The sequence below is a fragment of the Palaemon carinicauda genome, chromosome 2 (genome assembly GCF_036898095.1).
Source record: "Palaemon carinicauda isolate YSFRI2023 chromosome 2, ASM3689809v2, whole genome shotgun sequence".
Taxonomy (NCBI): Eukaryota; Metazoa; Arthropoda; class Malacostraca; order Decapoda; family Palaemonidae; genus Palaemon; species Palaemon carinicauda.
The window spans coordinates 159,700,107-159,718,319 of NC_090726.1; the positions used below are offsets into that span (position 1 = coordinate 159,700,107).

The following is an 18,213-nucleotide window of genomic DNA, read 5'->3' on the forward strand; positions in this document are numbered from 1 at the left end:
TGGATGTTGGCCTGGTGGTCTTTAATAATGTGAAAGACCACTGTACTTTGTTGAGTAGTTTCTGGAAACGATTTATTATTACTCCGCATGATACCTCGCGTTATTTTGATTTCTTATGGTTTTGTAGGGATAAATTCCATTTTCTTCTATAAAATTACCTCTTAGTATATGCTTTGCTTATTTGTAATCATGTGTTCTCTCCTCACGCCAGCACTAGAAATGATATATGTCGCACGGGCTGTCTTATTATACCCTACAAAAAAAAAAAAAAAAAAAAAAAAAACAGTATGGTGCTTTTATCATGTAATTCAACTCTTGGTTTAAAAAAAATGTGGACAGGACTTGATTCAAATCATAATATTTCTTGATCTAAACTTAACCTCTTTCCCAACTCATTTGGGCCTCCAGTAAAAACATAAGGGCATTTCTTAAATCCTCGACGGCATTAATAACCTTAGATGTTAGGTTGCCAGAAAACCTCAAATCAGTCAACCAATCTTAAATCCTTGAAGATTTTAAGGTCCTTTTGTGAATTTTCTGTTCCGGCATTTATGTCCTATGGGCTATGCACTACACCAACATCATCGCCATATAAACATTTATTTTAAACATATCCTACAAAATTATGTACAGCATGTGATCGATATATTTTTTTCGAAATTGTATAGGTTTCTTCTCAACTGAAATTTACTTTGATATGACTTTTTTTTTATATATCGACTAGGAAAAGCACTCTAAATTCTCAAAAAAGAAAAGAAAAATTATCATTTGTCAATCCTCCCGCTAAACAGATGCAATCAATGAAACTCATGAAATTGAATTTAAACTGAAATCTCACAATCTCATAGTTTCACGAACTGAAGGAATAGTTGGTCCCAGATACACCATTCCGTCGTACAATCTCTATTCCGAGGAGAAATAAGATTCAGTTGGAGGGGGCTTTAGGCCTAAGTGCTTTGTATCCCCACCTACGATTTATCACAATTTACCGGGAAGTCTATACCTTAGGTTGTGCATATACAGTTTCTATTCTATTGCATTGTTTCATATAACCAACGCAGATGAAACATTTCACAGTAGCAATATGTAAATTACAGATTCTTTACGATTTCTTAAGCTGAATTTTGTGAGGCTGGTGGTGAGTTATATGATCTCAATGTGGGACTCTGTTACTAGTGTCTGGAACGTCAAATCTAACCTCAACATTAGGTCAGGTTTCAGTCATTTCGATGAACACTTTTTAAAAACAACTACTACTTTAACGCGCAGGGGATTGGCGTAAGGAAACTAGACCATCAGATAGTAGGCCACTTATTATTAAGACTATTTTCTCTCTTTTTATTTTACGACTTTGATCATGAACTTTTCCAAACAGAAATTCTTTATCGCTCTTGGTAGCTCAAATCTGGCCTATTAGTCGCGTATATAGCCTAGTGGCTACGAAATGATATACTGTAAAACTACTAAAGAATTATTCTCTACTGTGTAACGAACAGCGCCAAATTCATACTGCAATGTCTCAATCTACTCATATAACCATTTTTTAAGAACTGTTTTGCTTTGCCATGAGCTCCCTGCAATTTATGGATATACCAAGATTTTTTTATCACGGACAATATAGAAGGCATCCCAATCTTAGTTATTTTCCTCGGTTGCTTAGACGGAGTTCAGAGGTCCAGACCAGGCTTCTAATTCTCTGTAACACTAAACCAGCATGCTGCCGTAAAGTTAATTTATAACTTTATTTTTATATCTTGCCAGCGAACCTGTTGCGAGAGCAAAAATTCTTACGAATTATCCCAATAATTATTGATGACATGAAGGTTAATGATTCATGTTATCAATATAAACAAATTAAAGTATGATTAAAGAAAAGTGCATGACAATTATGAAAAAGAAAATAATTGAAACAGGAAAATTATTTAGTGCTTATACTTAGATAAGGAGTAGGTAAAAGATTGTGCTGTTTGAAAGTCAATAATTATTCCCGCTGAGAATTATTGTAAAAGCTTTAACAAGCACACACAAACACACACGGGCACTCAATACCAGAGAAAGAAAGGCTGTTTATAGAAGTAAAATATAGTTCTGTTTCTTGGTATGTAGAGTAATTCTACGTTGAAAACTTTGAATTAAAACGTGCTCTTCTTTAAATATGCATTATATTAACAACAAATGAGATAACGATAATAACCTCAATTAAAAGTTTAACAGAACTCCATTGTGGCCGTCAGCGAACTGTCACTAACCGAATATCTCAACAACACGAAATGAAATCTGAACTACTTAAAACTTAGCCACGACGTTTGAGATAATGAATGCAAACCTTACAGTTGATTAGCATAAAGGCTAATACACCATCTTAGTGGCGGGCGGCACTGAAAGCCGCACTGGTCGTTACAGTCGGAGAGAAAAGAATTAAAGGCACGAGTCCATTATTAAGGCTTTCTCTAAGTTTGACAGTCAGAGGCTCGTACCATGTCTCTTATGCCCGTTCAAACTTTACCACAATTAAGTGTCGCCGTAGAGCACTGCGACAGTTCACTTACTACTAAACATATGCAGTCCTACGATTTTATCATTGTCGACAACTTGCTTTAGAAGTTCTTTAGATTACGATATATATATCTCAAGCCGCGACTAGTCGTAACAAAATCTGACGAAGTTCTTGACGATCTCAGATTTTTGCAATCTCATTGTAATGGATCGGGACCGAATTCGTGAAAAGAGGAAAATAGTATAAACGTCATATAGTTAAATCTTTACGTCTTTATCATCTGCTTCACCTTTCCCTTGGTATCATTTGACATGATAAGGCTGGTGCTGAGTCAGTAATGACAGCAATATTGGAATGATGGAGATATTTTGGTATTAAGTAATAATTAAGGGTAAAAACCACTGCGAATATCCTCTTTCTCATGTCAGTCTGCTTCTTGCTTGGCTTCATGCCAGCGTGAAGTAGTCCAAGCAATTTATTGCTTGCATTCAAAGGGTGCGGTAAATAATGAAGCATTTGCTGTTACAATAATTTCCTCTATCGTGTTCATATCTCAATTGAAAAAAAATAACGTTCATGTACTGAAAAGAAAATTGGTGTAGGAAATTTAGTGCATATAAAAGCATATTGCTTAATAGTGACAAAGAAATTCTTTAATTCTAATGTATCCAACTTTTGTGAATATCAAAAACCATATCAATCAACTTAGGTTAAGATTTATGAATGCCTTTTTATTTACCACTAAGTAACTTTTACACAACATAGACACGAAGATGTGTATGGGGATGTTACAAAGCTTATCCCAAGATAGTGGAGATTTAACTTTGTCGCTAGTGTTGGACGTGTAAACATTGTAAAGACTTATAAGTCTGTATACTTTTGAGGAAATCAAATATTGAAATTTGAAAGTTAGCATCTCTCTCTCTCTCTCTCTCTCTCTCTCTCTAAGTTCAAGCTCTTATTACTTATTAATCGGAGTTTTATAGAAATTATAAAGACAGGTCGCTGGATTCCTTATTCTACCCTGAATTAGAGGACACGGAAATAAATTCTTGGGAAAAGGGTTGGATCTAACCGCTGAATCTCCAGTAGATTTGCTCTTAAAGAAAGAAAACGATGCGTATCATGGAAAATTGCTGTAGCGAGAGATTGAAAAATCATGAAAGATTCTTTGCCTACTATTTTCTGGAAACCATTGTTCTTTACTAAAAATTTGAACTGTGTACATGGTGATTAGTTGACTGTGGTGTGGCGCAGCTAAGGTAAAGAAGAACATAGGGCCAGTACGCTTATCCCAAAAGACATGTTGAGAGATCCTACCTCCTATGAGGGGAAGAGGCGTAGGGTCGAACGAAGTCTGGATACAAACAATCAACAATCATTATATGGATCAATCAAGGCTGATAGTTTCAATTTATGCATTATTATATAGAATTTATCTTTTCGTGTGAGCATGATCGGCTGACCGATCTGCTCCCCTAGCTGACAACAGGTGTTGGAAGGATAAATGATATTTTGGGTGCATTAACGTCGCCCCTTATATGCAAATATGGGGATCACCATCACCCTGTTATGGACACAGCTACTCGATTACATATTTATCAGGCCCACATTGGTCTTGGCCGTTTGTCAATCCTGCCAGACTGAGTAAATAGATACCATTCAAGAAAGAACCTCTTAGAATTCCTTATAACATTTTGAGATGGTTGGGTGCAAACAAGTCTAGTTATTTACTTTTAAATTGTTTTCTTTCGTGAATAATGGAAGATTAATTTTTATTAGGAATGGTTATATCTTGGTCAATGTTTAATGTCTTATATTTTTTTTTCTTTGTAACAGCTTGTCTATGTATGTGTTAGTCATTCTTGTTTTATTTTTATAAGTTTATTTTAGTTTCTTAATTTCTTTTGAATTTTGCTCTTTATCCGTCGTTAATAATTCTGTTAGTCTCCAGTGAAATATTTTTTCACCTTGTCATTATGTTAGCGACACATTTTCTGCCGCATTATAGTATGAAGTGACGTCTCCTTTGTACTTCTGCAAATTGGGCGTGGTAATAATTTTGCTTTGAAGTTTCTGTGGCTGTTCGGCATGTATGCAACACGACTTTTTTTTTTATTAATTAGTGGTTGATGTACTGATGTATATATTTTCATATTTCATTACCACCGCCAGGAAGGTTATATTCTATTTTTGTTTCGGTTTCTTTGTGTCTGTCTCTTACCTTCTGTTGATATGATGTGAAAACGAATGAAGGGAAACATCAGAAAATATTTCATCACAATTTTGGGAATATATTTGGGTCTTAGTCCAGCATTTTTATTTTATTTTATTGTTATTAAAATCGGAGTGTATTACAGGAAGCGATAACTTCCTGCTGTTTGTGAAGAACTTGAATGGCGTAGATTTTTTCTAAGTTATTATTAATTATATTTATTGTATAAGGATTTGCTATCACTTTTGTGATAACCAATTCCTTGTGTTATTAGTTATTACACATCTCTCTCTCTCTCTCTCTCTCTCTCTCTCTCTCTCTCTCTCTCTCTCTCTCTCTCTCTCTCTCTCTCTCTCTCTCTCAGGAATCCAGTAGAGAACAATAAAAAAGATGTTGTTACCGTTATCAGATAAATGGCGTCATTACAGGACATTGATTAATAGCTTTCCAATATGCCAACTCATCAGTCTTTGTTTCAATGATATGCCCCTGGCACGCGACCAACCCTCTCCATAGGCTTCCCTTTTTTGTATGAGCTTTCAATGAAGGACATTGAGGGTAGATTCTTTCTTTCTATCTAACAAGTGTTGCTCAATTTATGACGCTGTCCTTTGTCTTATCTATTTGCCTGTGTTTATCTGTATTGAATAAGTTCTGTTGTTGTTATTTGATAGAAATTACTTTCTAGAATATTTCAGTAAAATTAAATTTTTAAAAGATAGGCAGGTTTTGCATTGTGCTTTTGCTGCCTTCACCATGCGAAGGGTATGTATTCACCCTTGTTTGTTTGTTTGTTTGTGAGCAACTTTATGCAAAAAGCACTGTACCAATTTTTACCAAACTTTGTAGTCATTTTTAATTCAGTATATATTTTGAAATATATCAAATGTACGCTGGTATCACGAACTTCTGTTTGTTTGGCTATGTTGACGATGTCTGTTCCCGGTCGTTTAGTGAGGAAACCAGGCTAGATTTTTTTTCTTTTTATAATGCTAAAGTTTTTATAATTTTAACGAATTGTTTTAAATTATGGAAAAGTAACAGAGGAAAACAATAGCTTTGCATAATTTAGCAGTATATGGAGAGCGTGGTCTTGTAAACAAATACCAATTATTTTGTTAGTTTGTTATTTGTGTGTGAACAACATTGCCAAAAACTACTGACTACTGAAACTACTCATCGAAACTTGGGGTAGACATGTGGAGTATGACCCAAGGACAAATCCATTAGATTTTGAAGAAAATATACCGCAGTACAAGTAGGCAGTGGAGTCAAGAGCAAACTAAGATTGCTTGGCGTCGCAAAGGCATGCTCTCCATTGAGTGGCCCTCTAGTTTGAATTTTAACAAGTATGATTTGGTAGAAAGCGTTTCGGAAGCCTTGCTAAAAAAGTCTCGGTTGATAATTTCATTATCCGTTTTTTATTTTCTATATATCAGTGACGCTCTCTATCATGCTTCCATATACGTACAAAACAAACCTATTAATTCTCAATACTTGTCCCGTAAAAACCCGCCCCCTATGAAAAATGTTTTTCTGCTAATGAATTTTGTCAACTTTACCTCTGGCAAACCTTTATTTTTGTCTCATCAATTGTACAAATTACCTGGTCTGCTTCATTATGGGAATTTGTGTAGCTGTTAAATTCGCTGGATTTGTATGCATTGCTAGTATGACTTTGCAGTAATTAAGGACCCCCTAGTAAATAAGCACAACGCCATGTTCTCAGTAAAGGTCAGTTTAGGAGAACGCGTATGTATGTGTACGCGTTTTTTTTTTTTTTTTTTTTTTTTTTTTTTTTGTAAAAAAGCGAGAGGAAAACGAGTTCTAGAAATGGTGTATTGGAAATGATGTCTCTTCACTCCGAGCCGCGTGAAATTGGGGATATTTTTTCCCTTTGCCACTCTTCAAGGGTTGTCTCTGGAAGTTTGTTTGCTGTCAGGAGGGTAGGTGTTTTTGCTGTGAAATAGTTTAATTTCTTTTTATCTCTATCAAATGAGTTAATAGTTAGGTAAATATAGGATAAGTATTTTTACTGTGAAATATTTTTTTTTTTTTTTTGTAATTTTATCAAGTGATGTCTTTTTATCAAGTGAGTTAGTAGTTAGGTAAATATAGAACAGTTACTTTTACCGTGAAGCAATTTAAATGTTGTTGATATTTTTATCAAGTAAGTTAGTTGTTACCGAAATATATTTTTTATTGTGAAGCTGAGTTCTGTTTTATAGCTCTATCTTGTAAGCATGGAGATAACCTTGTTTTGTTACAAAATTTAGAAATGTTTTGTCTCTTGTTTTTTATGGCAGTTCAGTTATTTTTGTGGCAAAGTCATCCAGTCTTCTTTGCCATTTTATCGTAAGTTTGTAGACTACATTTTTAAATAATTTTGTTACGAAGCCAAGTAATGTTTTATGAAAGCTGTTCAGCATAAAGAGATATGTTATAAAACGTTGCAGTTGAGCAGCTGACATAATAATTATTATTATTATTAAGAAAACAATCTTCCGCATACACCAAATGACCTTGAGCTTGCAATGCTTTTTAGCTGATTGAGAATACTTAAAATATACCATATATATATATATATATATATATATATATATATATATATATATATATATATATATATATATATATATATATATAAATAAATGTGTGTGTATATGTATGTATAATTAGATTAAATAAAGACAAGTAGTTGGATGATCAAATAATGGCTAAAAACTAACAAAGGCAATTGAGAAGTGTACTCCTAAGCAAGGTACCTGATACCCAGAACTGTATAAAGCACTGCCTTTACTAAGGCTTGAAAGTATTGCTGAGATGGCTGTAATTATGGCACCCAGGGGAACTTTATAATTACGTCTAGCAACACATATACTCTAATTAGTCGAGAAAACCATAATTGAAATTATAGGATTTGAGGCCCCTATCCAACGACAACAATACTAATTGAGAAAAATATCTTCGTAATTTAAAGTTATGAAAACGTTTCATTCAGTATCACTGCGTTTTATTGAGTTGAAGTTTGAAACTTTTTTGTGTGGATTAGAAAAACTTTGTATTTAGATGATTTTCGTTATTTTGTGGTGATATATTTAAATGCCTGTTGTTAAATGGTTATCTCTACTTAAAATCCGCCATGTATCTATCAGAAAAGTATATAAGTGGAACATACGGCACCTTAAGATATATTTTGTACGTTGACTTTCTGTTATCACATTTGCATAGCGTTTCAGCAGGCGAGAGAGAGAGAGAGAGAGAGAGAGAGAGAGAGAGAGAGAGAGAGAGAGAGAGAGAGAGAGAGAGAGAATTTGTCTAAAGAATTGAGTGGAAAGGGAGAACGAAATAGAATGAAAGCAGCAATATATTTTCCCTATTCTGTAAAACGGAGTGGTGCTTTCTCTTGACAGTCCTACATCTATCTTTTGATTAGGGTCATAAGGTTTTAGAGAGAGTGGGAGAGACAATACATAACTTCAGGTGAGATAGAGATGTTTCTGCAAATCTTCTGCCTTTTTTAACAAAATAGAAATCGGGCAAGTGTTGACAATTACTCATGGTGCCATAGCTTTATGAATTGGAACAGGGTTGCATCTATGTGAGAGAACTTTAATGTTTTAGTTACTTTTTTATATATATTTCAGTAAAAAATATTATTCATCATCTAATGAGGTTAGCAATTTCTGGTATATCATTTCATTTTAATGATTGCTTGTTTTATTTTCTTCCTGTTAGTCATTTTTTGTCCATTGGAGTAGGTCTATAGCTCTCTGTAGGTAAATAACGTTTGTTTCACTTATTGAAGGATTGTTGAAAAGGCATAATTTTGTCTCTTCTTGTAAAGGTAGATTTTTTCCAACGAGATGTGTTTGTGAAACTTGAATGCTCCGACAGCTACTATTTTTTTTATATAAAGAAGTCCTGATCAAAGTCAGAAGGTCACTAGCAGTGTAGTCACGATAGGGGTTCACACGTATAGTAGGATTTACGCTACTAATTATGAAGTGTCTAGCTCCTGTAGTTCGGAAGATATGGACAACCTTACAATTGTGTACAACGTATACATAATGTTGACCCATAATTTTTTATTTTATCATTGTTTTATTTTATTAAATAAGAGAACAAGAAAACTCCACACTGATGGGGGACAGACGGACGGACGATCTCCCATCATAAATATCCAAGTTTGACTGAAGTCTCTTCGACAGTTTAGGATTTAATGACTGATGTACAAAACTTTGATCTGACAGATTTAAGGCAGTTTCTCTCTGCCTTATAGTGGAAAGTTTCATCGTTCAAATTTAGGTCCCACCGAGTCTCATATTCGATTAATTGGATGGGTATTTTGCTTTGAATTTGTAGATCAATTAACCCAGTAAGGATAGTAGTTCCGTGCAATTTCATAGGTAGTAGGTTGGCCAGGGCACCAGCCGCCCGTTGAGATATTACCGCTAGAGATTTATGGGTCCTTTGACTGGCCAGACAGCACTACATTGGATCCTTCTCTCTGGTTACGGTTCTTTCCCTTTGCCTACACATACACAGAATAGTCTGGCTTATTCTTCACAGATTCTCCTCTGTCCTCATACACCTGACAACACTGAGATTACCAAATAATTCTTCTTCACCCAAGGGGTTAACTTCTGTACTGTAATTATTCAGTAGCTACTTTCCTCTTGGTAAGGGTAGAAGAGACTCTTTAGCTATGGTAAGTAACTCTTCTAGGAGGACACTCCAAAATCAAACCATTGTTCTCTAGTCTTGGGTAGTGCCATAGCCTCTGTACCATGGTCTTCCACTGTCTTGGGTTAGAGTTCTCTTGCTTGAGAGTACACTCGGGCACACTATTGTATCTAATTTTTCTTCTTATTTAGTTAAATTATTTATAGTTTATGTATGAAATATTTATTTTAATGTTGTTACTCTTCTTAAAATATTTTATTTTTCCTTGTTTCCTTTCCTCACTGGGCTATTTTCCCTGTTAGGGCCCCTGGGCTTATAGCATTCTGCTCTTCTAATAATAATGCATCTCACGCAAAGAATTGCCGGCAATACTGTAGTTTTATTTTGGTGTCCCCTCAGCTTATTACTTCACCCACTTTTTAACCTTTTACCTAACATCCGTCCCCGCTTCCTTTCATCCATCTTACTGTCCAAGCTCTTTCAACTTTGATTTCATAGTGCAACTTTCCCTTACCGGTTCCTCCAGCGTTATAGTCCACATTGTCCAGCTTCATGAACCCATAAATTCATGTAATTTTTCATGAAGAGAAAATTCCTTGAATATATATTTTGATGAAAGGATTACATTTTGTCTGTTTTATTTATTTATTTTTTTTATTTATTTTTTTTTCTTTCAATTAGCATCTCACTAAACCTTTGATGATGGGGCTGGGATTAAGGTAATGTTTACCTTGAGATGTTTACCAAGTCTCCCCCGCGGCAGTTCCTAAAGAAACTTATGGAAGTTAATTTGCTTATTATTTTTTTTTTTTAGATTTTTGAAAATAATTCTGTATTGAGATTTCAGGCTGAATGAAATAGTAGAGATGCCTAAAATCTCTGCAAGGTATCATGCAAAGGACATTTTTATATTCTTAAAAATTATTCTTTATTTATGATTCATATATTTTCCATATCATCATTTTACATTTAATTTTAAAATTTACCGGTAAAAGTGTGTAGCACTTAGTATTAAGAACTGTTTTCCTCTATGTATAGCGATTTGTTGCACGTTATTTATGAACTAGCGCCCGGTGCTTATTTATTTGTGTAAAAACAGTTTAAAGGGTTAATAATTTTTATTTTTTTTTTATTTCTAATGATATCAGGTACCTATTCAGTTAGTTGGTTTTCTATGTATGGGCTTTTCTTAGTAACTTATCTAAGTTTATCTCTAGTTTCATCATGAAATAATAAATATACCATATTTTTTTCTTACATATATTTTTGTTTTTCTTGTATCACATTCTCTTGTTAGTTTCACTAATCAAATATTATAAACTTACTGCATGTGCTCAAAATATCAGGATGCATAACTTTTGTGTATTTTTCTTACATTTTATAAATTTCAGAGATGCTTAGAAGTTGAGGAGCTCAGAACCCTAGTGAGCATGGATGGGGCTTCATGGCCTCTTGAAATGCGAACGGGATGGTGGGTTTTGTAATGTGATTTCGTGAATTATGTAAATGGGTGAATATCGATAAGAAGGTAAAGGGGAAAGCCTTAGTTGGCTGACGTGTGATGGTTGACTATGTTGAGAGAGAGAGAGAGAGAGAGAGAGAGAGAGAGAGAGAGAGAGAGAGAGAGAGAGAGATTACAGATCCTTGTGGAGAGACTTTGAAGTGGATCCATACGGTGAAGGCAATGTAGAGTTGTCTGAAGTCGTGTAATCATTAAATTGAGTGGTACTATACTGTAGATGGGAGAATTTCCTTTGTTAATACTTCAATGAAATGGAAAAGCAATGTTGAAGGTTGCTCTTTAAACCGTCTGTTAGATTGTCTTATTAAGCATTGAATATCTGTAGAATTAAGCCAAATTCCTAGATTTTCAGAGATTTGTCTTATCCATGGGCAACGTAGTTAAAACTTTTCGGCATACAAATCTATTTATATTCCATGTCAGTCAATTCCATTCATAATTAGACCAATATAGTTCCATTTATAAAGAATTCCTGTGGTTTTCATCCTAGAACAAATCGAGATAATTTCTTACCTGGTTGCTTTTACCAATTTCTCTTCAATAAATTATCCAACCACTTAAATTTCTCTTCCTTCAATTATATTTAGTACTTAATAACAGTGAGAGAAAGATTTTACATAAAAATGGAGGAAAAACGTATCTTAGGAAATTCTCAGTAAAACCAGGAAAAAGTATGATTTCCTATTTTACAGTTTTCTTGGAAATAGGAATTTTAGGATTCCAACCCCAGCGTTATTGTATTCCTTCAATATCTGTGTATAAAAAGGATTCATTTTATTATCCTCATAATAAGGTCTTGTATTCATAGAGAGAGAGAGAGAGAGAGAGAGAGAGAGAGAGAGAGAGAGAGAGAATAATGAACGAGAATGTCTCATATATTTTCCATTGGTATATTTGCATACAGATTGATATATTTACATAAGAATCTCATCTTTAGTCTGTAGGGAAACACCTTTGGATGAAGTCACATGTTTTTCCATCTGTTAGATGGAATGTAATGAGAATATATTTGTCATTTCAACAATGAACTCCAAAATTAGGTTTTAGATATGTTGAGGATAATCTTAATTATTACAGAGAAGAAATCTAAGACGGCAAAGGTTTAGTTAAGAGAATATATGGCTGATATTAGATGTGATCTATTGCTTGTCAAGATATTGAAATTGCTTAATGCCTCGCAGCCGCACTTTTTACTTCCTGCCAATCTCTGTATTTTCTTCATTTAGAATTATTATTGGTTTATGTTACCATTTTCTTGGACAATTAAGCTGTAAGCTCACCTGGAATGGACGGAAACTAGCTCTCCTGTCACACTGAGGACTCATGTCTTCCCCCTGAGTCCTGTAATAGTGAATTTGATTGATTGTAACATTGAGAAAACTATGCAACCAACCTCGTACTTTCTGCAATTCGTCAAAGGCACTAGATCCATTCAACAATCACTCCTATTATTATTATTATTATTATTATTGTTATTATTATTATTATTATTATTATTATTATTATTATTATTATTATTATCATCATCTAATATACAAACCTAGTTAGAAAATCAGGATGCTATAAGACCAACAGGGAAAAACAACCATTTTGGATCTCTTAGCTTTAAGGACTTAAAATTACCTTCAATTTCGATATAAATATCTAGGATATGATGGAATGGAGCCAGTGTCTTCCATAAATCTCTCAAATTAAGAACCAATTTACGTCTTTTTCGATATAAAAAAAAATCAGACCTATTATTGGATGCAATCTTCCCTGGATTCTGGTGAAGAAATTAAGGATGGTTAAGGTCTAATTCAGAACACCTGTGGTTTCACAATTTTATCAACGAAAAGAAAATTCCGCTGGTATTAGATCTTATCTATGGCTAGTTATCCATCATGCATAGTTTGTCTACCTTCCTCACATTTCTTGTCAAATTATTAGCTTGAGTTTATGCAAATCCCTCATGGTTTTTCATTTGCGAGTGTTTTGTTGTCGGGCAGTGTTTATCATTAATAATCTTCAAACTTCATATCTCTCATTTTCATGCTGGGAAGCCATATAATCCTCAGAGTATTGATATGTTTTTATTTGATGATTTTGCCCTGTTCTATGAGTTATCATTTAGTAATTCTTGCACGTGTCAATTAATCTTCTTATTCTTGGGAAATTATAAACTTTTATCTTGTCGTTGACTCTTTTTTTATGGCACATCAGATATTTATTATTTACATGTAAAGAAGTGTTCCTGACCTTCCTACTCATTTGTTGATAGTCTGTCTTCTTATTCTTCCAAATAGGTTTGTCTTGGTTGCTTGTTCTTCTAAATCATCTAGTTGAGGATTTAATTTACAGCATTTTTTTAAACCCTTTTTGCGTCTATTTACATAAATGTTCCTTATTATGTTCCCAAGACCTGAGGTTCTCAATGGGTCATGCTTGAGATTTTTAGATGCTTTCAGTCCTGGGTTCGGGGTTTCTCCAGCTAAGCCCTTGAAGAGACTAATCCATTATATTCGATAGGCAACTTCCAAACTCAAATGGAAAGTACCAGGTATTGTTCCTTGTTATAGGCCGTGGAGCCCAGCCATCCTCGGATATTCATAGATGATTCCTTTTAATATTGAATTTGATTTTCTCTAATGTTGAAAGTCAGGTTATATTTCAGTGTAGTGAGATTGGTCTTACTGTATGGTCACAAGTTTTGGTATGACAATGAAACAATATCCAACAGATTTTTTAGAATTGAGAACAAAGCCCTCAGAAGAATATTGGGAGTTAAATGGCAGGACGGGATTAGAAATGAAACTATAAGAGAGATTACTCGAGTGCCATATGTGGATGAGATCATGGTGAGGGGTAGATGGAGATGGTTTGGGCATGCTCTTCACACTCCCCAAAAGAGATTAGTTCACCAAACTTTCAACTGGGGTCCACAAGGCAATAGAAAAGTTGGAAGACCCAGGCCTACGTGGCTGAGGATTATGAAGCGTGAAGTAGGAGATGAATGGAGAAGTATTGATTTAAAAGCTCAAGATAGAGACGACTGGCGAAATCTAACCGAGGCCCTTTGCGTCAATAGGCACAGGAGGAGGAAATGATGATGATGATGATGAATGTTGAAAAGGTACACATCCCAAATCTTACTTTTTGTGATTCTTCAAAGGCACTGGATCTATTCAACAAATTCTCATGTGGCTCTTCAGGATATCTTTGGCTTTGACGATTGGGAATTGCCTCCATTTGCAATGTCAATATTTAAGATGTGATGCAAGAACGGGTGAAATGGATCCAGTGTCTCTAGGAAATATATGCAAACATGAGTTTCATATTGTGTCTTTTTCAATATCACAACAAATCAATTTTAAAACCCATTTTAATGTAATAGCAGTCAATCATGGTCGATGATGACATATAGTTCCTCAAGTAGATGAATATAGTAAGAGTTCTCAAATTAGGGGTTATTTCTGCTTTCTATGTGCATTGCTATGGCTCACCTGGCCAATCGTGGACTTACATACCTTGCTATGCTGGGCACATCAAACGATGTTTTTGGGCTGCTGGTACCTCTTGTCTGGAGTATCGCTATAACCTTTTTAAGATAAGATGTGTTTTGCGACCGTTCTTTATGGCAATGACCTTAATGTTAAGACCTATTCTTCAGAGTCCAGTGATTCTTAATCTTTTTGGCATCGTTACCTTCGGCAGTGGTGTGACAGATCACCATTACCGCCACCATATTCATTATGTGAAATTGATATAAAGAAAAGAAAATTATTTGAATGCTGAATTTCTAATGCATTTTATGTGTAAGAAATTCATATTACTTTTACTCAGTCTTGAAAAATAAATAATTTAGGTTTTATACTTATTTCCATAGACGAGAAATTATAATTGAAGTATTGTTCCTTTTATTATAAATTGGAGTTAGAGCATTATTGCTTTGTTAATTGATTGATAATAAAGACATTATAGCTCTATTATCTATTATCAATAGGACACATGGTAAAGTAGGGTAAGGCAATTTTGGACGAGTAAGGCAAAAATTGGACAGATGCAATATCTCTAAAACTATTTACAATTTTCGAAAAGTATAATACTGTTAGAAATTGCCCAACCTACTACTTCATAAATATTGGTATGTTTGGTTTTGAAAAAGTATTAAATACCACTAAAAAAAATTTTGAATACGGGTGTCCAATAATTGATTCACCTTCATTTTAGGGCTTCTCAGAAATAATACTAGAAATTATTACTTCTAAAAAACAATTAGTAGATGATACTAAAGAAGGTTAAAAATAAAAAATTAATGAAAAAGATCTGGGATATCTAGTGTCCAATTTTGCCTCACCTTGAAAAATGGTAGGGCAATTTTGGACACTTAATTAAGAAAACAACTAATTCATAATGTTAAGTTATTAAGTAATAGAGTTTGTAAATTTTCATATCTTTTATATTATTCTTATATATATTTATATATTTATATATTTTCTTAATGATTTATCATAAAATATAGGTAAATGATAGTTAATTGAAAATATTTTTTAACCATTTACTTCAATAAAAAAAATATTGATTTATAAAAAAAAAAAAAAACGTTTTCTTTTCAAAGAAAATAATAATGAAACCTATTACTAATGAAAAAATATGCACAATACAAAACCTGAAATGAATGTGAACAATTCAATATATATCATAGCCATATACGTAACAAAATAAATGCCTGAATATAAGACTTGTCTATTTACTTCAACTGAATGCTAAAAAAAGTTCTTTTAAAGATGGCACTAACCATTTTATCTTTGAGGCCTGTGTTCCATAAATAAATGACCTTTAATTACAATTGTGATATGAAAAAGGTTTGTATTCGCTTGGTGCCCTGGATACTCCTCTACTCCAGATGCCGGGCGGTTGATCTTACTGGAATTAGTATGAACCAGCAGAGATCACTTGCCTTAGTTAGATAGGCACTGTGCATCACAAGGAACTGGCTATCCTTTGATGAATTTAGTCAATGAATAATCTACGGATTTAGTCAGTCTATGGAAAGCGAAAATGAAAGAATATCCCCCAGTCCCAGACATAGCGGGGTGCAAAGAATCTCCAGGTTTATAAATACCAAAGAATGTTAGAACCATGAATCAGATTGGAAAGTTATAGCAAGTAGAGAATGAATTTATGAAATATAGTTTGGATATCTTGGCCCTAAGTTAAACACGTTATAAGGAGATTGGTGAAGAACTCTCAGACCAAGGCAATACATATATCTACCCTGGAAGAACAAATGGAGTTGGAAAAGAAGGGGTAGGAATGATGATGACACCAAGAGTAGAAAAGACATTAACGAAATGGAGAGCTGTAAATAGTAGATTGTTACTTGCAAAGTTTAAATAAAAGCAGTGCAATATAAGTATTATAGTTTGCTATGCACCTACAAATATTTCCCATGAAGAAAGGAAATATAGATACTATGAAGAACTGAATTGTTTAATAGAAATGATCCCAGAGGAAGATATGAAAATTGTGAGTGGTGACTTCAATGCTAAAGCTGGAAGGAATAATCAAGGGATAGAGAATGTGATGGGTGTTGATGGTCTTGGCGAAGTTGCAAATGAAAATGGGATCACATTTCAAAGTTTTTGTTCAACAAACCATCTTGTTATTGGAGGTACTCATTTGCAGCACAAGGACATCCACACATATACATGGACTTCACCCTGTGGCAATTACCAAAATCAGATAGATCACATAATCATTGATAACGAGAAAAGGACTCTGAGAAATGTAAGAAGCTATAGAGGTGTAGATATTGGTAGTGATCACCAGCTCCTCATTGCCACGCTGAAATTAAAACTGAAACCACCCAACAGAAATGTAGATAGAATACCTAGGTTTGATACAACTAAGCTTCTAGATGATGAGCACAGAGAAACATTTCCAGTTGAATGTAGGAATCGATTAGTAGTCTTAAAGACTTTAAGAGGCGAAGAGCAGACAATAAAGAATGGTATGATATTAAGAATATATATCAGTCAGTTGGTAGTGAAGTTTTGGGACATGCGGTTACAAAGAGAAAACCATGGATATCAAATGATACTTGGGATACTATAAAAAGGAGACAAAGACAGAAATTGAATGTTGAAAGTTTTCGAGGAAGTAATGAAAATTACAAGGTAGAGCATGCTAAGCATTCCAGTATTGAAAGTGGGCCAAAAGAAAAGCCTGGAATGACTAGAGAGAATACTTAGACAGGAAAGCAGATGAGGCTGACAAAGCTATGAATTCAGGGAGTGGCTATGATGTAAGAATTTCTCATAGAATTATTAATGAAATCTCTACCGTAGTAATGAAGAAGAAGAAGCATATACCCATCATAAAGAGAGATAAAGAAAGGCAACGTTGGATGGAACACTTTAGTGACGTCATGAATAGGAGATATAAATGGAATAATATGATTGATATACCTGAAGCTGAAGAAGACCTGGATGTGTCCAAGAATAAATTCAGTGTGTTTGAAGTCGAAGCTATCTTTAAAAAACTCAAGAGATGGAAAGCCCCTGGATACGATGATATAATAGCCGAGATTATATTTGCCGAAAATAAAGTGACTCCCAGACTACTTACAAGATTATTTTGTAGAATGCGTCATGAAGAGGCAAAGCCTGATGAAAGGGGAGCTAGCAGTGTTGGTGAAAAAGGAGATCTGACTGATTGCAATAATTACAGAGGCATTATGCTTATGTCAGTTTTGATGAAAATATAAAGTATGCTCGTTCTAAAGTGACTAGTTAGGTAGATTGATGATAAGCTGAGAGATGAACAAGCAGAATTTAGAAAAGGTAGGTGTACTGACCAAATTTTTATTTCAAGTCATGGGATACAGCAATCTGTAGAATATAGAAATCCACTTTTGATGGGATTTGTGGACTATAAAAAAGTTTTTGATAGTGTGCACCGGCCAATTTTTTGGAGAGTCCTGCGTTATTGTGGTGCTCCTCTCAAATATGTAAATTTAATTAAGTCTGTTCATGAGCATAGCAAATGCAAAGTTAATGTTAGTGGAGTCCTATCGAACCAATTTCTAGTGAACAGTGGAGTACTCCAAGGGAATATGTTGTCACCTATGCTGTTTATCTTCATGGATTTTTTAATGTATAGAACAGTTGTGGATGGTGGTGAAGGATTGCACTTGATTTGTAACAGGAAATTAGCTGACCTAGATTATGCTGATAACGCTGTCCTTATTAGCAGAACACCACAAGGCTTGCAGAGCTTGCTTAACAGTATGCATGAAATAGCACATGAGGT

General features: G+C 34.2%; 2 protein-coding genes across 2 annotated transcripts in view; both read left to right on the forward strand.

Annotated features, from left to right (window-relative positions):
• The window catches only part of LOC137620778 (netrin-1-like), a 24,211-nt gene extending 13,329 nt beyond the window's left edge, over positions 1 to 10,882 (forward strand). The window contains exon 3 of the mRNA XM_068351208.1: positions 10,790 to 10,882. Coding sequence (XP_068207309.1) covers positions 10,790 to 10,882 — 93 coding nt within the window. The remainder of the gene's footprint in view (positions 1 to 10,789) is intronic.
• A 6,447-nt stretch (positions 10,883 to 17,329) lies between these two features.
• On the forward strand, positions 17,330 to 17,668 carry LOC137620787 (uncharacterized). The gene has a single exon (XM_068351219.1). It carries the CDS (start codon positions 17,330 to 17,332, stop codon positions 17,666 to 17,668), a length of 339 nt encoding a protein of 112 aa, XP_068207320.1.
• Positions 17,669 to 18,213: the final 545 nt, after the last annotated feature.

Bases quoted from the DNA above. Each gene is read 5' to 3' on its own strand.
- LOC137620787 (XM_068351219.1), top strand. From the start codon at position 17,330: ATGAATAGGAGATATAAATGGAATAATATGATTGATATACCTGAAGCT.